Source organism: Cydia amplana, chromosome 17 (assembly GCF_948474715.1).
Source record: "Cydia amplana chromosome 17, ilCydAmpl1.1, whole genome shotgun sequence".
Taxonomy (NCBI): Eukaryota; Metazoa; Arthropoda; class Insecta; order Lepidoptera; family Tortricidae; genus Cydia; species Cydia amplana.
The window spans coordinates 9,783,463-9,805,889 of NC_086085.1; the positions used below are offsets into that span (position 1 = coordinate 9,783,463).

The following is a 22,427-nucleotide window of genomic DNA, read 5'->3' on the forward strand; positions in this document are numbered from 1 at the left end:
AAAATTAGTTACGCTAGCTAGTGTTCGGGTTTGATGGGGAGTAAATAGGTTAAGATTGGACGATTACACTTAAGTGTTTTTACCGCACCACCGTTTTACAACAACCGACAACTCGGTGTGATTATTTCAACAATTAATGCTTTGTTGTACATTTAAATAAAAAATATTTACAAACTATACATTTTGTTTTATTTATTACCTCTTGGCAAAGCTGTAGCCGCGCGCGTCAGTTGACGTCTTCGGCGGTCCAAGCATTAACCCTTTTTACCAGACCGCACAAATATATTCTAATTAATCTAGCTTTTATGATTCATTTGAAGACAAGCCCGAAAGTGCAATCTAATGTAACTTTAAATAGGAAATATAGGAATACTAGTTGAAATTCTATTGGCACGTATGTGGTCGATTACGCCCCTAGCACATGATTGGCGCGACAGTATCTCTCGGGTAGTCTATCTCGCCGCGAGATACCGTCGAGATACTTTCGCTGCTATTTGATGCTTATGTACTCGGCCTTTGTTTTTGATATACGTGGTGAGCAGGTGGTGAGTCACTGTGTTAGTGTGTTGTTTGTATTGTATAAGAGAGGAGAGGACAGGTTAAATGAAAAGCTCATATCAATAAAACTGTCTATATTCAAATAAACGACATAATAAATCGAAGAAATATTATAAACCTTAGATAAAAATGTGTCAAATACATTTATCCCATATTTCGATCGACCAGTCTTCAAATATAATAAATAATGTATTTCTTTCCTATTAATTGTATGTAGTCCATGTATATATTTATGAAAGCAATATTCCGTTCAGATTCCGCATCATTGCACAATAACAGTATTGCTAAATATGTACTTTCACTTATTCCCACACACCTGCAGAAAACAGATAAAATAATTCGAGGTAACATTTGCGAAACTATAAATTACATATACATACAATACTTCGGCATCTAACCATGCGCCTTTAAATTATTCAGACGAAACATGTACAATAAAATTATGATTGAGATACGACGAAAATTCATACAACGAGATTGTAAGATAGGCATAATAACAATACAGATTCTACATGCTAAAGTTCTAGCTTTTCAACGTAAGATAACGCGAAGGAGGCAAGGTCGCGTGCCCGTTCATTCTAAAACGAATAAACTGTCTGGTGGCGCCGGCGGCTGAGATCAGGGCCCTCTACTGCCTTCATCATGAGCAAGCGGCCTTCGCTGCCTTCACGGCTGAAACAAAATTACAACTACATATTAGAAAAACAATCCAAAATTAAATTACATAATAGGATATTCGGCAAGAAGATTCATTTGATATTTACCAGTCGCTTTTCGGTGAAGGAAAACATCGTGAGGAAACCGGACTAATCCCAATACGGGCCTAGTTTACCCTCTGGGTTGGAAGGTCAGACGGCAGTCGCTTTCGTAAAAACTAGTGCCCACGCCGATTACTGGGATTAGTTGCCAAGCGGACCCTAGGCTCCCATGAGCCGTGGCAAAATGCCGGGACAATGCGAGGAAGATGAGTATATTCGGCAAGACTGCAATAACATAACCTAAAATATAACTTTTTTCAGGAACTATTACATTTTCGTAAATAGGGGCTACAGTACAGCGTTCTTCAAAAAAGCAGTGTACAGGTTTTTAAAGGATCGGCAACGCGCATGTAACATCTCTGGAGGTCCAGGCCTATGGACGGCTACGGTGACTGCTTACCATTAGGCGGGCCGTATTTTTGTTTGCCACAGATGTGGTATTTATAAAAATATTCACCTTCTCTCTCCTTGCGGCGCAGCTTCTTGCGGCGGCGGTCGATGGCGGCGAGCTCTGCCTTCACCGAGTGGTACGCCTTGCGCAGGTCCGCCAGCCGCGTTGTCAACACGTTGATGCGGGTCTGGCAGTCCCACGACGGGTCTGAAACACGATATTGAGTAATAGTTATTTACGATACAAAAGAGGAAATTCGAAACGAGTGGCGATAAATTAAATCGACACGAGTTGCGAATTACCTATTCGCATGTGTATCGAACAACGTTTTACAGTACATATGGCCCTTTAAACTTTTGACATCGCACGACAAGTGCTATTTTACGCACTAGTGCGTGAAAATAGGGCCATATGTACTGTAATAGTTATTTACGATACAAGTGCGGAAAAGAGGAAATTCGACACGAGTGGCGATAAATTAAAACACGACCGAAGGGAGTGTTTTAAATTGACACGAGTTGCGGATTACCTATTCGCACGTGTATCGTACAACGTTTTACAGTACATATGGCCCTTTAAACTTTCGACATACGCACGGAAAGTGCTATTTCCCGCACTAGTTCGGGAAAGTAGCACCATATGTACTGTAAACAAACATAAAATTACATAAAAAATATTCTGGTTGTAATAATAAATGCATAAGGAGGCAAGTTGTTTATAATTAATGTGAGATTTCAGTGCCAAATCACCGTAAAAGAGTGCCTCTGTGCGGGGACTGCAAAACTTCGAAAGCCTTATGATGTTGAGCATTAGACTTTCCGCTCGGTGCTACATCTATTGTCAAGTAGCAGTACTGATAGTTCCGCTACTCGATGCTAGATGTAGACACTGAAATTAATAGTCTTTTTGGTATCAAAACTGATGTATGGAGTGAGCACTCTGTCTTCTTAATACTCTTTGGTATAAAGTGAGGTTTACACGTGTTTCACGCTCACTCGGTATCTTCCGATCGGTCCCGTTTCGGTAAACTCGTAAGGGCCACTTGCACCATTCACTAACCCAGGGTTAACCGTTTAAACCTGGAGTTACCATGGTCACCAGTATAACTTGACACTGGGTTAACGGTTTAACCGGTTAACCCCGGGTTAGTGGGATGGTGCAAGTGGCGCTAAGTGTGTTTCGATCTCCCCGTGAACACCCCCACTCCCGCCCTGGACTCACCGAGCTCGATGAAGAAGTTGTACTTGAGGTCGGGCTGGTGGTCGGGCTGGCGGTCGTCCGTGTCGCGGCGCGCGCGCCGGCCGCGCCCGCGGCCCGCGCACGACGACTCCGACGCCTTGCGGGACCGCGCGCCTGCTACAACAAACAGCCGGGATCAGACCTCTTATCGAGCGCGTTACAGATCATTAGCTTCAGGAATTTTAAGTGATTTAAATATCATAGATGATGTATTAAAGGTAGACTTCCAAACTACCTTCTGAAACAATTGGAAGAGCTGCAACCTCAAAAAAACCGTATTCACCTCGCGAGGTCCTGTTTGCGACCCGCTGGCGTAGCGTCAAACATTTATACTCATGCGCAAGCCGTAGCATTGAATTATAAAACTTAACGCGCCATGTGGTTAGATAAGTAAAGTTTTGTAACGTCTAAATCGAGACATGTACAGTCAGCAGCAGAAGTTGCTAAGCGGGCCAGGTATTCAAAATGATCTTGACGCGACTTTATTGTTAAGAGAATAAGAGCGTGTCAAGGTAAGTAATTAACACCTCGCCCGCTTAGCAACTTCTGCTGCTGACTGAACCTAAAAGGAGTATAGAAACATGACGCTGTTCGAGCATAAAAACTTTGAAAGCGTTTACGCGACTCGCTTACCATGAGATTTATCAATGTCCATGGCAGAGGCGTCATTCTCACGCCTGTCGTCCTCATCTTTCCTCTCCATCGGACTGTCGCGCTCCGAAATGCGTCGTTCTCTGTAATAATTTAAAGTTGCATATTTTTGCAAGAACACAGAAGAAAAATAAGCTAAATGGCAAAGTTTAATCCTCCTCGTAAGGTAAACGTACTGGTGCTCGACGCGGTACCAGTACATGTCATCTCGCAACTTAAGTGATTGTCAATAGAGGTGACAGCGGGGTGTCATCTATTGGGCATTAGCGTGTCGAGCACTAGTACGTTTACCTTACATCATATTCTCCTCTTTTTTAACCCAAGAATCGGAAATCCCCTATCTACGCTTCTCGTCTTTTCGTTAGGTACTTTTAATCCATATTTCGCTCGTCTCCCTCAACGACTTTATGCGGGGCATAAGTGACGCGATAGATTCTCTCGGAAGACCTCGCTGCCGTTCCAGTACAGCAGCGGTCGGCAACCCGCGGCCCGTGAACTTGTCGCTTGCGGCCCGCGAGCCTCCCTGGCTATTTTGTATGGAATATTGACAAATGACAATGTCTGATAAAGTCATAAATATTAACAAAGTGCGGCCCGCGTCAACTTCGTTAACTACTATTGTGGCTCTTGGCTGCTAAAAGGTTGCCGACCGCTGCAGTACAGGATAAAGGCCCGTGCACACCGGCTTGCGTGTGCGTGACGTGCACGTGCGCGTGCGCTAAAATGTTGGAGCCGCACACGCACACGTCACGCAAGCGGTGTGCCGTCTCTCATAAGGATCTGTATACTACAACGCTGCACGCGCACGTGCACGTCACGCACACGCAGCCGGTGTGCACAGGCCTTAAGATCTAGAGTAGGCCTCACAGGTTTGGTGTGACTGACCTCATGGGCGACATGTCGAGGCTGCTGTCAGGCGTGGTGGGCGGCGTGTTGTCGAGCAGCGCGCGCCGCCCCCACGCGGCGGGCGCGCACGCTGTCCCCGCCTCCGCAGAGTGCGCGCCCAAGACCGGCGAACGAGCCGAGCCTGCGCGACGTTCTTCTGCTAAAGTTACAAATTATCACAATAAATACGGCTCCGGATAAACATATATAGTACATTATTGTCGAGGTTCGGAAGTAGCTACTTGCAGGCTGAGGATTCGTTTTAAACGGACGACCTTGGGAGTCCGTTTAATTGAATCCGAAGCCAGCAAGTAGCCTTCCAGCCGAGTCATATATAGTGGTTTTCTCAAAAATGGCGCAAGAAATAGAAATATTTTACAGAAGCAACGTTCTAATTTTCACAGGAAAAAGTAAAACCATTAAAAAGATTTGCTTGCCGCCTTTAAAAAAAAAGACGTGTATTTTTCTGCTGAAAATACGCCAACGTATTTGAGACACCTAAATAGTCGCGGTACCAACATTATAATAATAAGTGCTGATCATCTGTTTGGCTGTTTAATGGACCTATACCTTCATTTGATATGGCCATTTAAAGTTTTAAAAAGTTTGGAACTCGTTAAATAATGGAATTTGTATGCAACATTGCAGTCCCGAAATCGAGACTGCAATGTTTTTAACTTTTTAATTTATTGAATGACCATAAACTACGCACTTCGCGACCTATTTTTTAACCGGCAACGCCGACTTTGCCGTCCATTTTTGAGAAAAACATATTATGACCACATCGGCGTCATCGTTGATGTTTGATGTAGAGAACGCTCTCGATACTGAATTTGTATGGCGAAACGTGGCGAAACCGAGCAATCCGGGAGAGATTTTGTATAGAAAAGTCTAGTATCGAGCTAAGAATCAAGTCGTTTCGCGCTTCAAATTCCTCCCTCGTCGACGTATAGTTTGTAGCTTTCTAGTAGACCCCGAAGGCTTATCCTATTGTCTATTGTTCAGTAAAACCGCACGTGCTACTTACCTGCAAAAAAGGGTCCTAATTATTATATTTGGCACCTGAGCGCGGGCTAGTCCAACGCTCAAAAAACCAGTGTAGGTGCGCTCTCCGATAACGCGCCTTTGTTACGCATCTCGATGACACATTTTAGAGTGGTTCTGTAGCGTTCGACTCGCCGGCACTCAGTAACCGAAGTACCGATTTTTTATGCAGGTGTTTGTGGCACGTGCGGTTTTTCTTAACAATAGACAATAGGATTAGCCTTCGGGGTCTATTAGAAAGCTACAAACTATACCTTTGTTGGCGTGTTGCGGCGCGCACGCGAACGGCATGTGCAGGTCGGGCCGCGGCGGCGGCTCGGCGTCGGGCGCGGGCGAGCCGGGGATGGTCTCCTCGCACAGCAGCAGCGACAGGTTGCTGTCGTCCTCGGCGGCGGCCAGGCCGCGCGCGCTGCCCGCCACCACTACGCGTGCGCCTGTGACAAGTTATACAGTGTCATGTACTAATTAACCCATTCATGGCCACGAACCGCCGAGCGTACACAATACGCCAGGCCACCATACAAATCGTTTTTAGCTAAAACGCATGACTCAGCTTATGGGTCTCGAGCCTGGCGCGAACGGTAAATAAATCGCCGCTTATGAAGCCGGCCAGTTGGACAGCATTATGCAACATTTTTACTAACCACCGATTTTCTGTGCCTATCAAAAAAGAAACTAATTATTGCAGTTTGTAGGAGTGAATATTTTTACTTTCTACAAGCGTTTAATGTGTGACCAAGCTAAGTTGGTAGCAAATTTTATAGCCCAGCCTGTGCAAGTGTTAATTTAAACGTCATAATTTCATATAAGTATGACATTTAAATTACACTTAGGTACTCAGCCTGTGCTATCAAAATCGCTGCCAACTTAACTTAGTCTGATTCTATTTAACTTGCCGTGTTTTTTGTTGTTGTTTTTTGGGTCAAATCTTGGAAGTTAAATTAGAACCGTTTCCCGATTTAGATGAAATTTTGCATACGTATGTAAATCGAATGATAATGCAATATTATGATGACATGGAGCTGATCTGATGAACTAGACGAGATCAAGCTATGACTATTAACACGCACTTATCACGTCTAAAACGACAGATCGCTTTCCTAGTACCCAATCGTACAGTCGTACTATCATTTTAGTACAAAACCGGACGGATCGGGTAGTAGACTAGCCAAGCACACTGTGATTTAACTTTTTAGACGCCAATGACCGATATATCCGCACCGTGGGTTCAACGCCAAATACCGATTAATCGGTCACATACCACAGAGCAACATAGACCTACGTGCATATGCATAAAGTTCAATTTCAGTTTTGACATTTCAATGACGTGGCGTTTGAGTGAAAGCTTTTGTGTTTGACATGGCGTCGAAAAGGTTAAAGCATATGGGGAGTTCTGGTGTGTATGGTTGTACTACATGTGTACTGACTGTGCTTGCGCTCGTTCTTGCAGGCGTCCTCGAGCATGAGCAGCGTCTCGCCGGCGCTCCACTCGCCGGGCGACTTGCCCGCGTGCAGCGCGCTGCGCGCCGCCTCCGTGCCGCTCCACTCCTCTACTGTCAGCTTGTCTATTATCAACCTGTCGAAACAATTATTCATCAATCAAGTGGATTTTTAATCCATCCAAAGGCAACGCATCAAATATACTTCAATAACTTACAAAGCATAGAAGCGCACACTTAATGACCACTCGAAATGGCTCAAACCTTGCTCAACCCGAAAGAACATTGCCAATTTACGAGCTCTATCCGATAGTATTAAGTATAAACAGTTATGAATTTACTTGAATATATGTGTTTTATGTTATTAAAATTTTATAAACTACTTGCATTAGTTGTTATAAAATTTTGCAATTTTGCTAGGGTTTGCACGACGGATCCGAAATGTATGGGAATATCCGCGGATCCGGATCCAGATCCGGATAATTTCATACATTTCGGATTCGGATTGCAAACCCTAGTTGTTACATATGAATGGGAGGATGAAACTAAAATATTGTGATATTTACCTACTATCAGAATCATCTGAATCACTGGACTCGCTTCTATCCTCGGCCGGGAAAGGTGGCAAAGGAATACTGGCCGCTGCAGCCTGGCTCGAATTAATCTGGCTGGACAGCTTCTGTATGGTGTCACTTAGCACCTTATTGTTCTTGCCTGGGGTAGGCATGGGCAGATCCGCTACACTCTTTCGTCGTTCCAGGATATTTAAAGGACTCAATAGCCTGGGCGGCGAGGGTTCTTTTGCCTTAACTTTCTTGATGTCTGCCAGGTCACGTTTCACATCGGTAAAGTTGGAAGGCTCACCGAAAATGGAATCCGTGACTGTTGGGCTGATTTTCTTCAATGGCTCTTTAGTTAAAGGCTTTGTGTCCTGTTTGGGAGTTTTAGTTTCTAGCGGTATGGGTGATTGTTTGCCTTCCGGCTTGTTAGTTTTGAGAAGGTCAGTTTTAGGTGTAAGCGCGCGCGGTTTATCTTTGTTTATTTTGTCTTCAACGGGTGGTGGAGACATGGACAACCGTTTAGCGCTGTTGATTGCTTTAAGTAGTTTGTCGGCTATCTTAGGGCCCTCGGATTGTACGAGGAAGGCGGGTGGCGGTTCAGGAATAACGTCGATTCGCGCCGGACTATCCGGCTCCGATTTGTCTTCTTCAGTATCTATCAGAGGACTTGATGGAGGTTCTAGTTTAGGAGGATTTGGTTCAGGATCCAAACTCTTCAAAGGCTCGATTTTAACTTTGAGCACTTCCTTTGTTTCCTTGGGTTTCGGCGTGCTTTCGATGGGATCCTTTGTTTTTGAACAACTCTCTTTGGGATCCCTATTGATTTTGAAAATACTTTCTTTCGGATCCTTATTGACTTTAATAATGTTTTCTTTGGGTTTGAAAACACCTTCAGTAGTATCTTTTGGTTTGAAAATATTTTCTTTTGGATCTTTATCTTTTGGTTTAGGGATTGTTTCTTTTGTATCTTTTGATTTGGGCACACTCTCTTTCGCATCCTTGGATTTAGGTGTACTTTCCTTTGGATCTTTCGACTTTAAAGCGTTGTCCTTCGGATCTTTTGTTTTAACAGGAGTTTCTTTAGTATCTTTAGGTTTGAAAATACTGTCTTTTGTATCTTTCGAGTTCTGTTCAGTTTCACTGGGTTCTTTGACTTCCGCCTCTTTAATTTCTTTAACTTTAATTGTACTTTCTTTCGATTCCTTAACTTTAATGGGTTCTTTTTCTTTTGTTTCCTTTGTTTTAAAGATACTTTCTTTTGGTTCCTTGTTGATTTTAAACACATTGTCCTTCGGCTCGTCACTTGGAAGTGGGATAGAATCCAAATCAATCATTGGTGTTTCCTCCTTCACAATCTCTTCCTTCGAATCTGGAGTGCTGTCACTGGTGGACTCCGAAGGTGTGCTTGGAATGGGTATGTCTTTCATTTGAATTAACGGGAACACAAGCGGTGGAGGCGTGTTCGCGGGCTCTGGAATACTTTCTAGAAGCTCTAGTTCTTTTTCTGGATTTCCCAGCATGCTTAAAATATTGTTTTCAGTTTTTGAATCCTCAACCTGTACAGATTCGTTAGATGATTCTTTCACTGGTTCTGGAGATTTTGGTGACTCTGAAGTGGGCACCGAGCTGGAGCTTGGTTCTCCTAATTCTGCTTTAATAGTTATATCCTCAGGTTCATCCTCAGACGATTGTTCATCATCAGCTCTGCTATCCGGCGAATCATCGATTAGTTCCCGAAGTTTCGAGACCTTGCTTTTCTTCGAGTAAGTTTCTTGATTCTTTGCAGGTATGAAGCCTTCGAAGCGATGTCCTGAAGTGCCGTCGCCAGGGAAGGAATCTTCGTCTAAAGAAAATAGACCATCCTTGGAATCTTCCTCAGGGCTCTGTCGGCCGGGGGCGTTGCTCGTGGAGCCGCCAAAATCTCTGAAAGGCGACAGAGACGGCGATCGTAAAGGAGTCGTTCGGGTCTTCAATGGATCTTCGGAAATTTCTTCGCTCAGCGATTTGGACAACGTTGAAGTGTATTTGCTAGGTGAAATATCATCAAAGATCCTATGGGTTCGTTTCTTCTTCTCATCATGCAGTTCTAGTTCAAACGGTTCCGGTTCCTTGAACTCGTAAACATCTTCATCTTTAGGTTGTTTCTCTGGCGGAGCTGGTTCGGGGGCAGCCGCGGCGGCTTGCGGTGGGCTGGAGCCTTCCTTCTCCACCACTTCCTGCTTTATCGGCTCTTCAGTTTCCTGTTTGACCGTGTGGAGTCCTTTGAGCTCTGATCGTATTTCGTTGAGGTCGTAGTCGCGACCTTGGTGTGTGGAGGAGCTGGGGCGTGGTTTCTTGGAAGGGGAAATAGCAGTGGGCGTGGATACTGTCCTGATTGGCCTTTTGCGAGGTTTGCTCGAACTACTGCTATCACTGGACTTAGCGTCTTTAGACCTGGGTGCTGTGAACAAAGAGATTGAAGTTACTCATGTGTACAATTACGTCAATTACTTTTTTTGTACAATTTAATATAATTTATTTTATGATACAAACTTTTTATATTGGAATTGTCGTCAGGTTTCTTAGGTCGTTTCACGTTGTCGTCGCTATCTGAATCGCTATCCGAATCAGAGCGAGCCGATGATTCTGAAAGAAATACTCGGATATATAAAAAAAACAGTAAAACAAAACCTATTTATGTCCCACTACTGACCCAATACATCAAACAAAAATCAAATTAAATTAAATGATTGCCAACAATACCTTCTGTCCTCTTTGATCTGACCCTTCTGCTGTTATTTATGCCCTGAAATATATAAAAACAGAGTAAGTTTAAAAAAAAAACAACAAAACATTGAAATTAAACTAAAAAAGTGTATCCTACAGCCGGAAAACTAGCGTCTCGATGGGAACGTAAACTAACCTTCTTATTTCGCATCTCATGCTGCGTCACATTGAGCGCTATCCTCTGCGGTTTAATCCACTCGTCATATCTCGTGTTCCACCCCGTATAATGTACCCGCAGCATCCCCTCCGACGAGATCTCGATCACTTTCGCCTCGTACGTCACCTGAGATACAACATCGTTAGACACATGCTAGATCTCAAAGTTTATACTTTGAGAAACTTAAACGAACGAAACGAAAACCGATTGACCCGAGATAAATGCAGGAATTCGCTTTGCAGGAAGTCGGCGTCGAAAACATTTTCACATGCATGATGGTTTGACAAAACAACATTAAAGAAGTGTGAATTTTACAAAATAACTTTAACCTTACCTTTAGCGGTAACCGAAGACAATAAAAAATAACTTTAGCTAACAAATCCGTTTCGGCTGCCATCGCAAGTTACGATGGACGAATTTAATTTCTTTCTCTTTAATAACAACTTAGTGTTGTTTTTTTATTATTTAGATAATTGTTGCATTGCAACTAAACACTCAACTACAAATTAACATTAAAAAATAAATGCTTTCGAAGCTGACTGTACAAAAATGTAATAAACATGTTAGGAATTGGATCACAAATTCTATTTTTGGCAATACACGTCTTAGCGCGTTTTTGTCACTTTCTCACATCATTAGTTAGGGCATCAAAAGTGTTTGTTGGGACAAAATATTATAAATGTACGAGCATAACCATACATTGTAAAAATTACTTGTTATAACCCAGTCTCAATGTTTAAGTTGTTATTGGTTGTTAGTAGGACAAGTTAGAATTCATCTCGGAGTCATGGCCAACATAAATGTATAATCATTTACCTTTGGTTTCATTACCTTTGATTCCGACTGCGTGGGTCCGTAGTACACCTTCAGCTTGTCACCCACTTGAGCTTTCACGTTGCCTGCCCGAGTCGGCTCATTTGTTGATGGTCTGGTAACAAAGGAGTTAGTTCAATATGGAAGTCAAAATAACACACACATTTCATTTGTAGATGTCTTGCTGTTCTTGAAATCACAAAACTTAAATTTTCTTCTTTCTTTTATACTTACGAGAATTTCCTTTATTTTCACAATTGTTACACACCTTCAGCTTAGTTATGATTTTATTGGTGCTCCTTCTGTGAGTTATTAGGGAGACTGATTTCAGCCTCAACTTAATTGATCTCACCGCAAACAAATAAATCTTAGGCATAAACTCTGGCTTCCACGGAAGAGAGTCTGTCTAAGCTAACTTGGCATCATATCATATTCATATCGAAACGTTTATGGCGTCGCTATCACATTCTAGCTGTTTTACCGTGGCGCAGCTATCCCACTATAGTATATGGAAATATTATGTGAAACTCTGCGTAGGGGCGAAACTACCACAATCACTCACAATCTAAGGGTTTACTGCAAACGAGAGAGTCGAAATTTTGTTATCTAACCTCTCTATAACTCTTGCATATTCGAGCGTTAAAGAGGCAGATAGCCGAGTTTCGATTTTCGCGTTTTCCGGAAGGCCCTTTGTAAACAAACCGCCTCGACGTATCAATGTCACATTTTATTGTCTGTGAAAACTTGCCAAATAAAAGTTTAATTCACAGTATGTATAGGTTAATATATGGTTTAAGATGGATGCTAGTGCTGCACTCTGGCTGCAGAACATTGCAGTACATAGACAAGACATCCTCCAGACTGAGCATAGTAGCGCTACCCCCTCTGCCACAAATATACGGTGGTTTTACTCCATTTTCAAGTCAGTGTCTTTGTGTGACGTCCGTGTCTTTGAACGGACCAATCACGGCCCTGGACTCGCTCACCTCGTCCCCCGCACCCCAGTATTTTTGGCAGCATCGGTTTCATGAATTAATTGCTCTAAACTCCGTCTAGAGGATTCCTAGTCTATGTTGCAGTAATACCCCCCTATTCGGGACCGATATAGACGACATGTAGTTTGTTTAGTGTGTGAATGTGAACTCACTCGGTAGTTTTGCGCTTCCTCGGTCGCTTGCTGCTGTTGGACGCGATGGTGTTGCCGCTGCTCGCCGAGTTGGCGCTCTGGCTGCGGCGGTTCTGCATTTTCTTTGTTGGCCCACATCTATGAAAACCATGTGTTTCTTTATATCCCAAATACTAAAAACATAGTTTGTTTACTCAAATTTGTCTGTCTATATCAGCGGTCCGGTGCGGCCCGGGAACCTGTCACTTGCGACCCGCGAGCCTCCTTGGCTATTTTGTATGTAATATTGACAAACAACAATGTCTGATAAAGTCATAAATATTAACAAAGTACGGCCCGCGTCAACTTCGTTAACTACTATGTGGCCCTTGGCTGCTAAAAGGTTGCCGACCGCTGGTCTATATCATACAAATTGTTACAAAAGCATGATGATTTTATTCTTACCGTTGTATTACTGCGTTCATTCTTACGCAGCTTAGGTTCCTAATAATAGCTGTGTTCGTGAATAAAATTAACACGGATTCATTCACCTCGCAAGGCAAATGCTATGACGGTTGGTTTAGGGTTAATATTGGTATAAATTATCAAGTAGTATGATTAAATGATTATGATTATGATTACCTTGAGGCTCGGCCAGAACTATCACTGTCGGTGGACGCGTGTGGCCGCCGTGACGCGCGGGGCGTGACAACGCTTGTGCTTTCTACAAAACAGAAGATAACCATATAGGTATACTTATTTACTAACTTCTAGCAAAGTTTGCTGCTTAAAAGCTGTTATAAGTCTAAGACAAATTTGTACTTCAATTTTGGAAGCTAGGTACTGTAAATGGAGCTGTACGGCTTCGTAAATTATACGGTAACTCTGGTTATGAAAAGTTTACGTTTGACAATTCAGTTGCCACAAAACATGGCGTCGTACAACAATTTTTTTCACCTGTTTATTTTTTGTTTTTGATAAGACTTAACATTTATATTAAAATCAATAATATATCTTTAGTTTGTAGTGATCAGTCGTAACGTAACAGTCATATGGGGCATTATCTATGAAAAGGGACCTTATTGTCGATGGCGCTTACGCCGCACAGCGTCGCGCGTCATTGTATTCATATCGGAGCATCGTTAATAATGGCGTAAGCGCCATCGACAATAATAATCATAATCATTTAATGCATCCATGGTATTTTACAAAGGTGTTTAAGGTCTAATATATAAGTACAAGCATGGACCCTACTAGGGTCCCTTTTCATAGATAACGTCACATATAACATGTCCATTCCAGGGATGTTGCGAATATCCGCATCCGCAACCGCGGAACTTCCGCATTGTTTTCAACATCCGCATCTGCATCCGCATCTGCATCCGCATCCGCATAAAATCGATGCGGATTTAATGCGGATGCGGATGTGGAACAGGTCGGTACAGGAACGTCTTAGCATCGGCGTAAGTGCTAGACTGCTAGGTAATTTAGTCATTAGCCAAAAATACCTATTAGAAATTAGCAGTCAAGCGTGAGTGGGACTTAATGTACGGAACCCTTGGAACTCGAGTCCGACTCGCACTTGGCCGGTTTTTGGAAATAAAAATTACTAAAATGTAATATTTGACGTTTTTTATGTACCTATCCTGACATCCGCATCCGCGTCCGCGGATGTCAAAAAATCGGCATCCGCAACATCCCTGGTCCATTCATACCTTTGGACGAGATGGGTCGTCGTTTAGGCGTCCGCTTATCAAGCGGCTCCGTCTTGACGGGCAGCGCGCGGTTGCGCGACTGCGAACGCGGTTTGACAACAATCTTCTCCTCGCTCGTCGTTGACGTTGTGCTTTTGTTATCCTTGTCCTTCTCTTTCTCTTTGTCTTTCTCTTTCTCCTTGTCTTTCTCTTTTTCCTTTTCCACTCTGGGCAGATAGATACGGGTTAAGGCTAATTTACGGGCGCGACGACGACAGCGAATAAACTCGCATGTGAATTTAATTATATTGCGGACTATTGATCTTACATCCAATTCAGCCAACCGATTATATACCGAAATGTAATGAAACCAGCATGCGAGTTCTCGCTTTTAGGTTAATGACACAAAGCTTCATCAATATGACGAACTTGCGAGGCAAGTCTACGCGAGGCAACTAAAAATTTAAAAACAAACGTGATATTTTCTATGTCAAGTCGAGTAAGAATACGTGGATCGTGGCTCGGGTTTGCCTCGCGCGGCAATTTCGCCGGGAAGCGGCGCGTTCTGTGTGAACCATACTTGCCTTTAAAGTACCTATACATAACTTTGACCATAGAGAAATATAGTAAGACAAGAGTGCTCACTCCATACATCAGTTAGACTATTAATTTCAGTGTCTACATCTAGCATCGAGTAGCGGAACTATCAGTACTGCTACTTGACAATAGATGTAGCACAGACCGGAAAGTCTTATCTGTTGTCAAGTAGCAGTACTGATAGTTCCGCTACTCGATGCTAATAGTCTTTTTGGTACTAAAACTTATGTATGGAGTGAGCAATTTATGTATTTTTTTCTCTATGCTTTGACTTACTTAGGAGCAGTGGTGATAAGCGGCTGGTTATCAGCGCTATCTTCTTCATCGCTTCCCCGGATTTTTTCCTTGGGTTTCTCAGCTTTCTCCAACTTCTCTTCCTTCTCACTTTTGTCCGTCTCGCTCTTGTCCGAGTCCTTGTCCTTTGTGCGCTGGAACGATGTAGCATTTACTGGCCATAATCGGTGTCGGCCCACTTTACATGTAAGTGTTTATAAAGTGGGCCGATATAAGCAAACAAAAAAACTAAAATTAAGTAAAGACTAATTAGGTATAGCGTGGTTATATTCAGAAGGAATTGGATGTTAAAGTAGGTACCTATGTCATTTCTTTAACTACTTTTTAGGGTTCCGTACCCAAAGGGTAAAAAACGGAACCCTATTACTAAGACTTTGCTGTCCGTCCGTCCGTCCGTCTGTCACCAGGCTAACCGCGTTAGCTAGACAGTTGAAATTTTCACAAATGATGTATCTCTGTTGCCGCTATAACAACAAATACTAAAAATAGAATAAAATAAATATTTAAGGGGGGCTCCCATACAACAAACACGATTTTTTTGCTCTATTTTTTATTGATTTTATTGGTACGGAACCCTCCGTGCGCGAGTCCGACTCGCACTTGGCCGGTTTTTTTTTTCTAATTTACCACGCCCATTTCGATATTAACCCATCCAAAGTTAAAAACTTTACACCAAAGGCCTCTTTTTCCAGATTTTTTTTTAAACGTATTCAGCATGTGGGCACTGAGAATAGGTCAGTCGGCGTGAGGTGTATGCGCCCGCGCCGCCCCCACCAGTCAGTAATAAACTAGCTTCGTTACATACCGGTTGTTGGTTATTTCGCACCCCAAGTACTTCCCACGGCGTCAACATTACCTGAGTGTTGGTGGGCGTGGAGCAGGCGGAGGAGGATGTGGGCGGCTGCTTGTCGCGGTCGCGGATGAGCGAGCGGCCCGCGGGCGGCGTGCGCGCGCCGCGGGGGTGCGCCACCAGCGTCACGCCCAGCTTGCGGTAGAAGTCCTCGAAGCTGTGCAGGAACCTGCCGAGACAAGTAGGTCTGTGTCTCTGGTTGACCACGCGGTCGGTTGCGTCGTTCAAGGAGAGGTTAAAGAAGCTATGGCTATCTGATCTGACTGATTAATTTATCTATATTTCTACTGTATAGTTGCTTTATAACTTTCTAATTCTTTCCAATTTTTAGTGTATTTTCCCCATTCCTTTTTGTGTAATATATGTATGTTTATCCTATACATTTTGTATGTATTTATATCCTTTATCTTTCTGGTACCTTGTTGTACATTTTGCTGCATTTGTCACCCTCTTTTCACTTTCTCCTCTCATCTACTCAAAGGTTAACTGGAAGAGATCCCTCAAAGGGATAAGTTCGCCTTTGTACTTCTTACTAATTGTATGTTATTTTTAATATGTCTTTTTGTACAATAAAGAGTTTACTACTACTACTACTACTACTACTACTACTACTACCACGTACGCAGGCGTGTTGCGTCATAATGTGTGGCAAGACAGCAACTTTATTATATACTGGGTCAACCAAATCTTGTCAGTAGAAAAAGGCGGCAAATTTGAAAAATGTAGGCGCGAAGGGATATCGTCCCATAGAAAATTTTAATTTCGCGCCTTTTTTTACTGTCAAGATTTGGTTGACCATCTATAAAACGTGATATAGTACAGGAAGTGCCCCAACTTAAGTACCCACGTGACCATACTAGCTGTATACTGTATAGAAAAGTGAGACTGTACGTCGTAGTACAGCGCGAAACATATTACTGGACATAAAATAGCCCGGAATGAAAGGAAATTAAAAAAGCTTTGAGCAAATTCTTGCCATACTCTCATTCCAGTCATATTTGGTGTTATAAAAATAACAGATAAACAAATTTGAAACATGCACATAATAATTTAATAATATAAACCCGATAGAAGATCTAAAATTTCTCCACTAATCTAATCTTAAATGCCTGCCCTCCATGGGTGTTCCTTTGTCTGTGTGTGAGAATAAAAATCGAAATATCTTACTTCTTATAAGCCTGCTTGCATAAATTTGTGATGCTAGCCGTGACTGGATGGAAACCCATCTTGTCAGCTATAGTCTTCCATTGATTCTGATTAGTCACCCTGTTATAGCCTCCCAGTTTTTGCACCACCTACAAAAAAACGCATCTATAAGTTTGCGACACAATACATGCAGCTTCTATTTGCCTCGCAAGGCAAATGCCTCGCGCTAGGAATAAGCTCGGACCAATAGTATAGTAAGTTCAGTAAAGCAGAATTATGAACGAGTCAATAATCACTTGTTATCTAAGAATGCAAGGAATTGTTTATAAATAATTAGACACTTGTAAATATTAACGAATAATTATAAAAAAAGTTTTTTTACTTACTCTGAATAATCTGTAGAGATCAATATCCCTGTTGGCAATAGTGGGGTTCCTGTTAAGCGGCGTGCCACGATCATCCATAAACTTGTACAGTTGAGCCACAAAATGGTCTTTCTCTTCACGAGGCTCGTCATCAGAGCTCTAAAACAAAAAAATACAATAATTATTATAACGGTTTTTCGTATGTGCATCGTAAACTTACATAATTATACGAGTATCATCTTCCTCGCGTTGTCCCGGCATTTTGCCACGGCTCATGGGAGCCTGGGGTCCGCTTGGCAACTAATCCCAGTAATTGGCGTGGGCACTAGTTTTTACGAAAGCGACTGCCATCTGACCTTCCAACCCAGATGGTAAACTAGGCCCGTATTGGGATTAGTCCGGTTTCCTCACGATGTTTTCCTTCACCGAAAAGCGACTGGTAAATATCAAATGATATTTCGTACATAAGTTCCGAAAAACTCACTGCCGAGCCGGGGTTCGAACCCGCGACCTCCGGATTGCAAGTCGCACGCTCTTACCGCTAGGCCACCAGCGCTATTACATAATTATACGAGTATAACGTTATTATTCCTTAAGGCGCGTGACGGGGCGCGCCGCTTTTACATATAAAACGCTCACGTGCCGCTCACGCCCCGCCTGGAAAACGCGCCTGTGTGACGAAGCCTTAAGCGTCCTCTACAAGGCAACTTACGAACGTGTTGCACAGATCGTTTTGAGCGCAGCTCGTTCTCAGTACGGAGGCAGGTACCACTGTCGAGTACCTTCATGGCGGTCTCCGCGAGGCAACATTAATACTAGACTACTTACGTCGTCGGAGGTATTCCGCGGCTCATTGAAGAGCGCCGCGCGGTCCCAGTGAGGTGGCAGCGTGCCGTTGTTTAGAAACTGCAGCGCCGCCTCCACACCACCCCATTCTACTGGCGCGCTGCCTTTGCGGAACTCGCGGGCTTCCTTCTTTGGCACTGTGTAACTACAAACAAAACAATCCCTTAATATCTCTGGGTTACATTTCTGTTTAACTCAAAAAAAAAAAAAGAAATTAAGAAGCTTTGTTACATGAATTATATTTATTGAGCGTTTTGTGAACGCACAGGTAATCATAGTGGAGGATGAATGTTTGAAGCAGGAATCGGAACCGGTTTTTTGCAAAAACTTTGAAATAACTATATATTTCGAATTATTTTATACTCGAAATGTAGGACTCTGTTGTGTGTTTTGGTAACGACTTCGTATTATTAGATTGCCCAATTAGAAATGGAATAATTAGCAAAGAACGAAAAAATACGTTTTCATACAAAAAATACCGGTATCCGATCCCTGGTTTGAAGTGTAAAATCTCATTTGGCCAATGCGATAGATGGGATCGTGACTCACTATCGGCCGTCCTTGAAGGAGCGCACCAGGTAGTCCTCCTTGACCTTGATGGCGGGCGTGGGCGTGACCACGAGCGCGGGGAAGGCGGGCTGGTGCGGGCGCCGCCGCTCGGCGCCGCCCGCCGCCTCCACCAGCACCACACGCCCTACGTGAGGCTCGCTGTCGGCCGGCATACGACGGGTGCTCACTTCCCCTTCACTCTCATCTGACCTGATAGGGACAATTACCTTTTATTAATTAATAGCACCATTTACGGACTACGGGCATATTTTAAAAGGTTAAAAGGCCTCATTACGCAGGTCCACATAGAACAAGCTGCCTTGCGAGGAAATGCCGCGCGAAGCAGTCCTCTGTAGGTGCCTCGGCCGACGTAAACTTCCGTATACTAACTATATGCCTCGGGCCAGACACGTCACAGACCCTGCGGTTTTACAAGGCAATTACCTCACTAGGCGGGTTGTTCATGGACTTGCCTGATCAGGTGTATAAATCGACAAAGTCGCCTCGCGAGAAAATGCTCGTTTAATCTATATACCCTTTGCTGCTGAAACATAGTATGTAACCTCGGAATTCAACTGAAGTCCTATTTTCAAGTTATTAATCCCAAATACGTCCGTAACTTCAAGAGCTCAATTTCAACCCAAACTTAAGAGAGTGGGGGAAAATTTAAATAAAAAGCAAAAAAACTTACGCAGCTCTTCCTCTCCTCCCGCGCCGCCCCGCTATAACTGGCGTAGAAAAATGCTCTGGATGCGTGAGAGGTAACTGGTCCAATGTCTCACTCTCGTTGAAGTGCCTCCCACTTTTTAGGCATAGTGCTGAACGCCGCAAGGTCGTGATGTCGCCGTCATCAAACACTGATAGAAAAAAATATTGAATGGTTAATTAACCATTTATGTGAGTTGGCTGAATCAGGGATGGGGTGGGAGGTTACCCAAACTGCCCAGAGTCGTGCCAGTGGAAGATTATGATTCAAGCTCTACACCCCAAAAGAGGGTAACAGGATGAAAAGAAGAAGTAGAACTACAAATTTATGTTGAAGGGGGAAAGTCTGATGACCTATAACCTATAACCTCTACTCACCCACAAACTGTACATACCAAGACAAAGGCAATTTAATTTGTCTGAAAAAGGATTTTCTGTAATGGAATGGAGAGCCTTTAAAATTCTCTAGACAGCTTAGAGGATATTTTGTTTTGTATTAATGCACATGATTATGTCTAAAGGCCTTTAAAATTCACATGACTCCAATTAACTTGTTTTGTCTACCTACACTTTACAGACAAAACACTTGGTCTGTAAACTATGTTTACAGATATAAAAGCTTTTGTTCCATTAAAGCAGAATACACTATATCAGCGGTCGGCAACCTTTTAGCAGCCAAGGGCCACATAGTAGTGAACGAAGTTGACGCGGGCCGTACTTTGTTAATATTTAGGACTTTATCAGACATCGTTGTTTGTCAATATTACATACAAAATAGTCAGGGGAGGCTCGCGGGCTGCAAGTGACAGGTTCACGGGCCGCATGCGGCCTGTAGGCCGCAGGTTTCCGACCGCTGCACTATATCATGCTTAGATAAAAAGGATTTAATTTCACAACCAGTTCTCAAGATGGTATAATCTGTACCATTCAGTATAAAACAATTTAAATACCATGGCTAAATGTGACAAACATAAAACCACAACATATCTCTATAAGAAACCTCTTTCAGCCCTAGACTGTGAAACCCTTTAGTAACTTTAGTTTCAGTTACAGTTCAGGGGTCTCCAAACTTTTTTACCCGAGGGCCATATTGCGCCTCAGAATTTTCGCGCGGGCCACTGTCGGCGCTGAGGGGGTGGGGGACTGGTGTATCTGGTTGCTGCTGTTAGGGCTGAACTGAGGGCAGCCTGGCTCCCGCAGGCCGGATTGGAACGCTGTCGGCGGGCCGGATTTGGCCCGCGGGCCGGGGTTTGGAGAGCCCTGCTTTAGTCAACCCTTTCCTTATTGAAGTTTTATAACAATACAAAGTCAGAATTTGCATCTCCAGTAAGTTTACAAAAGGTACCTATTGGTACACTTTGAATAACTTACCAACAGTGTACTGGCTGCAGTCCTGTATCTTGGTGATGACTGCCTCAACGGCATCTTTCTTAGGGTCCTGCTTCACCTCCACTGTGCTGCCAATGCGCAGGGTTCCTTTTAAGACGTCATCATTCACTGTTATGTTGCCGCCAGCCTTGAGCGTGACCTGGAAATTTGTTTTGGTTTAACAAAGGTCTTGAACAATTGTGGTGTAAGAATGTGAAATTTAATTTAAAAAAAGGAGCAACTAATGGTTGGGGTAGTAGGGGGCAAAATTTATTCAATTTATTACCAGTTTTTTTTACTTGTATCAAGCTGTAAGCACTCATGGAAAAATTAAGAATTTACCACTATTATAGGTATACATGATACTGGCTTGAGGTCACCAAGTCTGGCAATTAAGGTTTTTACCTAGTGTAGTACAAATTAAACAATTTTTTTTCCATAATATAGTAGTTTATGTTAGAGAATAACATTATAACACATATGTTGGGTTTAATAAAGCTGTGCCTACTTTTTAAATAATATATTAATGTAAATACTAATTTACCTTGCATTTTATGCTTCTGGCTACTTTCTTAATCTTTGCTTCACAGAAAGCACCCTTGTATTTGGCACTGACATCAGTGCCCACTGGCAGGAATGGAGGTTCATCCACCTGCTGCAATGCAACATAATATCATAAAAACAATATGCTAATACAAAGAAACCCAAAATCAATACATCAACAATAACAATTTAAGGCATTTAACATTGATTTTGTACATGATTTTACTAATACATACAAATGAACAGTCAGTTTTATACATATTATTGGTAGTAGGATTATACTAACCATATTAGCTATGTTGAAATTCAGTATTGATCTTGAAACAAGGCCCTGAAAGAAGACACAAAACAGTTTAGTAATTGTTCTTGAAACAAACAATAGAATTCGATTTCCATCACTAATTCAGTATTATTACAACTGATAAAGAATGCAAAACGAGAAAAACATACCTATAAATTATAAAAGTATATTGTGAAACAAAGTGGCACTGCTAGGACGCCAAGCCTAAAGTGGCGTACGTGACCATAGGTTATAGCAGGGTAAACTAGGTTCTCTTCTTTTTGAGAACATGCTAAGCTGTGAACGTGACCGTCAGTTTTCTGAGGCAATAAAACCTAAATCTATAGAAACTGCGATTTAGAGCAATAACTATAAGTTATACGACACACTTATATAGATTGCGCGGCAAACAAATGCAATTAAAGAACAGACCTGGCGAATAGAATATATTAGTATAATTTCATTAACACTTGCATCGACTCCCGGTTAACACGTAATACGAGTCCATTTTACATTAAAATGAATTTAATTTAGTAAAATCAATCAAACGAACACCATTTTCGTTTCACTTTTTTGACAATAAGACCGTAATGTTGCTATATTAACCAGTGAATAAATATCGCGATAACATGTTGCCTGTAATAAAAAATAAAGAGATCGGTAGAAGTTTCTTGAATCTTCTAAGATTCTAATGTATATATTACTGCATTCAAATTTACATTTCATATTACAATAGTCAAAGTGATAATTATTATAATGATTTATAATCAATCATTTTATTTTATTATGAATGATACAGCAAGCGCGTGATGTAGTTTTGGAAC

At 42.5% G+C, this 22,427-nt stretch overlaps 1 protein-coding gene across 2 annotated transcripts; it reads right to left on the reverse strand.

Moving 5' to 3' along the window:
- Positions 1-617: 617 nt before the first annotated feature.
- On the reverse strand, positions 618-22,202 carry LOC134655900 (AT-rich interactive domain-containing protein 4B). Of its 2 annotated transcripts, none has more exons than XM_063511398.1 (26): positions 22,036-22,202; positions 21,610-21,654; positions 21,325-21,435; positions 20,784-20,940; positions 19,399-19,564; positions 18,708-18,917; positions 18,141-18,303; positions 17,334-17,471; positions 16,969-17,096; positions 15,808-15,970; positions 14,934-15,076; positions 14,082-14,287; positions 13,009-13,090; positions 12,409-12,525; positions 11,265-11,376; positions 10,428-10,574; positions 10,268-10,310; positions 10,058-10,150; positions 7,532-9,965; positions 6,954-7,102; positions 5,781-5,960; positions 4,483-4,642; positions 3,580-3,680; positions 2,929-3,063; positions 1,774-1,914; positions 618-1,230 (listed from the first exon to the last, which is right to left on the reverse strand). In XM_063511398.1, exons 2-26 carry the CDS (start codon positions 21,610-21,612, stop codon positions 1,199-1,201), a joined length of 5,514 nt encoding a protein of 1,837 aa, XP_063367468.1. In that variant the 5' UTR covers positions 21,613-21,654; positions 22,036-22,202; the 3' UTR covers positions 618-1,198. The 2 variants fall into 2 exon arrangements, with proteins under 2 accessions (XP_063367468.1, XP_063367467.1); XM_063511397.1 differs by having other exon boundaries at positions 14,934-15,085.
- Between the last annotated feature and the right edge of the window lie 225 nt (positions 22,203-22,427).